General features: G+C 44.4%; 1 protein-coding gene and 1 long non-coding RNA gene across 2 annotated transcripts; one reads left to right on the top strand and one right to left on the bottom strand.

Annotated features, from left to right (window-relative positions):
• The first annotated feature begins 116 nt into the window (after nucleotides 1-116).
• On the top strand, nucleotides 117-3029 carry LOC103917011. Its single transcript, XR_663609.1, has 2 exons — nucleotides 117-256; nucleotides 2786-3029. It is a non-coding gene; the product is annotated as an uncharacterized LOC103917011 (long non-coding RNA).
• Nucleotides 3030-3915: 886 nt separating this feature from the next.
• Nucleotides 3916-6319, bottom strand: PIGW (phosphatidylinositol glycan anchor biosynthesis, class W). Its single transcript, XM_009324102.1, has 2 exons — nucleotides 6238-6319; nucleotides 3916-6064 (listed from the first exon to the last, which is right to left on the bottom strand). Exon 2 carries the CDS (start codon nucleotides 5474-5476, stop codon nucleotides 3956-3958), a length of 1521 nt encoding a protein of 506 aa, XP_009322377.1. The 5' UTR covers nucleotides 5477-6064; nucleotides 6238-6319; the 3' UTR covers nucleotides 3916-3955.
• Nucleotides 6320-6534: the final 215 nt, after the last annotated feature.

Genomic DNA, 6534 nt, shown 5'->3' with positions numbered 1-6534 from the left:
TGAAGGGGAGCAAGTGGGGTTCAGCCCCAAAGCGTTGGCAGGATGAAGACCCGTCGCTGTCTCGAGTGGGACAGGGCCGGAGCGTATCGGGGCCTGTGCGTGGAAACGGCCTCGGCGCAGGCTTTGCTGTAGATGCAGCCGAGCGCAGGCCATCGGGGAGCGTAAGCTGACAAAAATGCATCCAGCGCCTGCGCTTGAGACGCAGCCCAGACATCAAAGTGCAGCCTCAGATTTCCCTGCCCTGATTACATGCCAGGTAGGCAGGCTTTAATTGGACTTACGGTCTCTAACTTAAGGCTGTTGGCTTCTGCAGCACCCTCGTGCAACCAGCTAGAAATCCTGTGGCCGCTTAGTTTAGGCAGCCAAAAAAACCTCCATAGCCTTTCTTGAACTATTAAATAATATAGTCGATCTGTTCATTCTTGTTATTTATGTGTATAGACACTGAAGTCCTCACAAGAAAATGCAGGGGAGGCAATTAGCAGGATTTTTTTTTTCTTGTTTCTACGTAGAAAACATCTTCAGTGGAGGAGTTAATTGAACTCATCATGCAACATCTCTACCTCTAACGGAAACATTGTGCAGAGCCACATCGCTGCACAATCTGCAGTTTGTGTATTTTCATGGTTTTCTTCTTCAGCTAAAAAGAAAGCTGGCATTTTGTAACAAGGGAGTTTCTCACATTAGAGTATCGTCAGCACACCGGACTGCGATGAGTGTGTGTTGTCTTTGCAGGGTCCACGCAGCGTGCGGGCTCCCGTGTCACTTCTGCCCCTCCACGCCCAGGGCGTGGTTGGATCACACTGACAAAACAGCAATGCCCCAGATTTTGTATTCTCAGGGTGCACATTGGTAATCTACGTATGAAAAGCCCCATAACATTTCATGTATGTTTTATCCACGGAGAAGGTTTTTTTACATCGCTAGAAAATGCCGCTCTCTTGTTATCTGCACAACGGTGAGAAGACAGACGGCCCCTTCATGCTGTTCATTTGCATGCCCCGTCTTTTGCCTGAAAGAAATACCTGTTCTTTAGGACATAGTGGCTTTGAAATAGGATACTGCCTGAAATCTTTATTGTAACATTTGACTTCAAAAGAGACACTACTGGGTTGGAAGGAAGGCGTGCTAGTGAGTTGATCCTTAAAAATAATGAAATTTGGTAAGAAGCTACTAATGTTTAACAAACAACAAGGTTAAGGATAAATGTAATCGGCTCTACTCTCCCACCATATTTTTTCTATCCTGCAGCCCTACAAAAAGGTCATTCGGTGGAACGAGGGCATCAAGGACACAGCAAATTGTTTTCCCAGTCCTCTGCTTTACTATGATTGAAGTTGGTGGCGTGCTATAGTTGAGCCATTTCAGTCTTACTAGTTGAAATATCTTTAACTTTCACTAATTATGTAACAGCTAAATAAAAGCTTCTGATTTTTTTAAATACATCTTTGATCTGTACGAGCTTACTCGTCTAAGCGCGCCCCAAAGTGAAACGAAATGTAGTGTTTGTGTTCCTACCAGCACTGAGCTAACAGCTATTGAGGGGTGTGCGGAGAAAGTGTCTACAGCAGTGTCGTAGTGTTAGCTTCTCTCGCATCTTTTCAAACTCATTACAGTGCCGTTTGCTCGGAGAGACTCTGTGATCAAAGAATGCTTGTTTGCATTTCTTGGAGAAGCACGGTTAATCATCTGTATCTATTCATAGTCTAAACATTCAGCATTAATAACTATGCTGGTTGCTTCAGGGCAGAGCTTGCCGCGGTTGTTATCGACAATAAGCAATGAGAATTAATTGTCTCTCATTAATTCAGTGGTGAACAACTTACTTCATACGGCTTTAAAAGCGGGAGACGGCCTCGTGATGTGGTGGTGTGCCGTTGTCGAGAGAAGCGGGTTCTCACTCTCGTCGTTATTTGTGCACCACAGTCCCCTCGGTTTGCAGGCTCTGTTGTTGCAAACTGCAGCTCCAGCCCTGGAATTGGTACCCACCACCCTGCTGCCTGCGCGGAGCTGACAGGGCTCTGCACGGACCCAGCAGACATCCCACGTAATTTTTGCTTCACGAAATGGGAGTTGGCATCTAGATGGTTTGCTGCTTGCCCAGACACAACTCCGCTTTGTCACGCCCAATTAATGCCTTAATTCTGAATCACACTGATAGACTTGTGCTCACAGGCAGAACTCATTGCAGGTCTTGTGCTTCAAATATTTCAAAAATTAATATCCATGAGTAATTTTGCATAAATGAGTAGTGCCATTCAGTTCATGATGGAGGCCTTTCTTCCCTAGGCAAGGCTAGGAAATACTTTAAAATAAATACATACACCAGTTACCAGAAAACTCTGCTATAAACTGTGACGACTGTTTATAAGACATTGTTGCCAATTAATTGCATTTGTCCCCAGGATAATACGAGCTGTTTTTCTTTAATTCTGAAGACTATATGGCTATAACTTGGAAGTAAACAAGCATGAAATCAGCGTGGCCACAGCCTATAATCCTCAGACTTCACCTTTCCATTGGCCAACAGCTAAGAGAACCTCATAAATTTAAGAATATTCCACAGCATGTCTGCCTTAAGGAATCTGATTTAGAGGCTTAATCTGCATAGGTTTTATGATTCACCACATTTGATAGACAAGGAGAAATATGGCCCATGTGCACCGCTGTAACTCCGCTGACATTAGACATCGATCATCAACTACCATTTGTATTCTACTTCTCAACTATTTATGTCTCCCATTACTGAATTCCTCACAATCTTTAAATGTATTTCTCTTCTCAGCAACTTCATGAGGTCAGGAAGAACTGTCACGGTTAGGAAAGTGAACAAAGACAGTGTTCTGCTCTGGGCCTGCAGGAAGACCGTGATAGAGAAATTGAACGCATCTCTTGTCAATACTCTGCCGGTACCCTGACCCACTGCATCATGCTTCTTTCCGTTTGCACACTGTTTGTTTGCTAATAAAAATTAATCCAGAATGTTCCCACCTGAAGACATCTCAGCTGTCAAAATACAGTACTAAATGAGCTGCTGTTCAAAATAATTTTATAGACAAGTAGGTGGGCCTCGAGTACTTTCAAAGTAGAGCTGAAGACCGTATTTTGCAGCGTTCCTAAAGATGAGCTGTCACAACATATTGGTATGCAGGTTGGGGGTGAATTAGTTTTGGGTCTTCGTGTTGGTTTTTTTTAAAAGGCTGTGCTGCTCTTATTATCTGCGCCACAAATTCCAATAACTGCTTTATGAATTCATCTGCAGTTGAGTTCTATCCTTCAGAGCACCACACTTTATCTAGGGTCTTCATTTATATTCATCAGTGAGGATGAAAATAAAATTTAGCTTTAATTCAAAGGCTAATTTAGATTTCAGTATATGATTAACATTCCACATAAAATTACTGCCATCAAAGTCAAGCATATGCATAAATCTTTGCAGGACTGGGGCCAAAACATTTTTAAGTATCCACTTATTCAATACATTTTATATAAAGAATTATTCTTATCATTTATGCAAGGGCCTTAACTAGGTAAATCTTGACACAGCTAAGTCTCTCTCTCTCTAATTACTCATTTTCTTACTTCTCATCTGGCTTCTACTCTACACATTGTTATCTAATTCTACCAGCACTTGGGTATGAACACAGTTCACTAACTGTAAATACAGTGTTCCTCTTCTGCACGAGTGTTTATAGGAGCAGCAGGAGTATTCAGCAAACAATCTCAAAAACTTAAGTTTTCAGGGAAGTGTGTAGCAACTCCAACAGGTAACAGCATTGACTGTATAATTTGGTAAAACAAACCATTAAAAAAAAAAAGAACACTAAATCATAAAAAGCTATACTAAATTATAAATTATTGCATTACCTACAGGAAAAACTAATTTTTCCATTAAAATACCATCACTCAACTACAGCAAACAAAGTTCAACTATTCCACTTAAGACAGAGTGGAATCACCAAAACTTTAATACTATATTTTTGGCATGCAATATATACATAATTAAACAGTTAAAAAACATATACAAGTGTAGTATACATAACGTAAATGCAGTCTTGCTGTGGATTGTATCTATCAGTATGTTCACAGTACCAGTCATAACATTTGCTAGCAAGAAAAAGAGTAATTGATTTTTATTAATAGCGCTAATCAGGCAAATGTGCGACAGCTTGCCTTCCGTTCTGACGGGCACGGCCTCCGTTTCACGCTTCGTACCGGTATTAGGGGGCTTTGCAACGTTCCAGCAAGAGGGCACACTGGACCCCTTCACAAGAAGCTTTGTGAACACCAACGCGAGATCAGTCACTACAAAACAGATAAAGAAAGTCAGACAGTGAGCAACCGCCCATACGCAGTAGGGCAGATTAGCCATCCGGCGGGACACAGGGTCCGCATATGCTTGCGACACGTGAAGGAACGCGAAGAGCACGAGGGCTGTCAGCAGCAAGAAACGCGCCGCTTCAATCCAGCCTTTCACTGAGTTTCTGCACTTCAGCAGCCAGAGTCCCACTTGGACGCTCGCCATATATATGGCGAGATATCCAAAGAGAGAGAGCAGTCCTTCCCTGTTGGCATTTAAAAAGCCAACCCTAGTATCTCTGCCGTCGCTCCCATGCAGGATAAACGTCTTCAGAGAGGTAGCGTTAAGGGTAAGCTGATAAAGTACAGCAAGATTTATAGCGACAATCCAAGATTTATTTTTTGGAAATACGGCTAAAAGTAGAGATGCTGCAAGCCTCACGAAAGCTAAGGTAAAGAAAAAATTCCAGTGCACTCCATACTCTGAAGTATGTTCATGATACTCTATAGATTTAACACTAAGCAGTCGTCCAAAGCCAAGAAAAATCAACGGCCAAATGGAAAAGAACTGTTTGGCCAGATTGGAAAATTTTGGTTGTGTCACGCAAGACTTTTGTCTAACTTCAGGACAGACGAGAGCATTACCAAAAATAAAAGCTCCAACCCCCAAATCCATAACTCCTGTTCCATAGGTCTCGGCTTTGGCGTATCGCCTTGGATATTGCGGGAAATCCACTGCTAAAATGCCGATTGATGTCAACACGTTGACATAAACACGAAACGCAGTTATTGCTGGAATGTATTCTGGATCCAAGTACGCCTTCTGGAAGTCTTCTACGATTTGCCTAAAGGGCACTCTGGTCTCATGTTTTCTTTGGCTGTATATTTTAGAAAATATTCCGGCACAGAAGGCTGCAATGATAGTTGGCATGAAAAACATGATCGGAGACAAGACTGTGCAGGAGAACAGGAGAGGAGATACTAGCACGAGGAAGTCTAGGAGCAGGCTGTATTTCCTTGAACTTAAAGGTTTCCCGTAGCGCAGGTGATATAAAATCAAGAGGAGTCCTCTGCAAAGCAGGCAGAGCGGAGGTAGAGACAGGCCTAGTGAAATTTCCAGCAAACTAGTTCCATTTAAGTTACTGATAAAGGCTTCTTTCAGGTGCTTTTGTGACATTCTTTTTCCTTCCTCTGAAAACACAAACGTGAACTTGAGCTAGTGTTGTAAAACAGGGCTCTTGGAACTTAACCAAGAATGGATCTTGTGTACCAGTTCATGAAAACGTTCATCGATTTCAGACGTCGTCTGTTTTTCAGTTACTCTTCAATGTAAAGACTACAGAACTGCCGCCCTGGTGCTGCAGACGCTGGCGCTGACACTCGGCTGTGGCCTGGGAGACCGAGCGGAGGCACTTGCAAGGCCCGACCGAGTTCCAGCATTACAAGTCTTGCTGTCTTCCAACCAAGATTCTTAACGTGTTTTTGCTGAAGATCTCTAAATATCAAATACTCTGTTGAACATTCACATTGTGAATAGCCTTACTGTACGTCCTGCTCTGTGGAATACACTTGGTCATATTCTCTATAGCGTAAATGAAATGGATATGTAAAAATGTGACTCTAATGAGGTTTCTGTTGCCTGGTCAGCAGAGAGCGTGCAATAAAACCAGCAGCTAAAATCCCCACTTGGAACAGAAGTGCCCTTTTAAAGGCGGCCCAGTCCGACGGCGATCCTCCCCAGCCAGGCTCCTCTGCCTTGTGGGACCTGTTTCAAGAGAAGAGATGTCAAATGTAAAAAGCATTGATTAGAAAGTCAAAATTGCTGCTTTGTTTGTTTAACCCGCAGCGCGGGTAGCAACGAAGAGGCTCTGTTAGCTAACCGCGCTCGCTCCCGCAGCCTGGACAGCCATTTCCCCACGCAGAGGCGGAAGAGCTTACCGGCGTCGGGAGCGGGACGCCAGCACGCCGTGCCCGCTCCCGGGGGCCCGGCACTGCAGCAGCCGGAGGGAAACGGACGTCGGGGGGGAACAAACCCGCATTTCAACGCTGCCGTCCCCTGCAGAGGCCGAAGTGCCGGAGGGGCGAGAAAACAAGCCCCGGAGGACCCCGGTGTAAATTAACCTCCGGCCTTCAGCGTCCCAGGTCCCTTCCCCACGGCACGGCGCTCCCGGCCCTGTTCCGCAGGGCGCGCTGGCTTTAGCGGAGCCCCCGGCGCGGCTGCCGCCAGGTCCCGGA

The sequence above is a fragment of the Pygoscelis adeliae genome, unplaced genomic scaffold, assembly GCF_000699105.1.
Source record: "Pygoscelis adeliae isolate BGI_AS28 unplaced genomic scaffold, ASM69910v1 Scaffold290, whole genome shotgun sequence".
Taxonomy (NCBI): domain Eukaryota; kingdom Metazoa; phylum Chordata; class Aves; order Sphenisciformes; family Spheniscidae; genus Pygoscelis; species Pygoscelis adeliae.
Note: the sequence above shows the minus strand (reverse complement) of the source record. Positions and strands in the feature narration are given on the sequence as shown.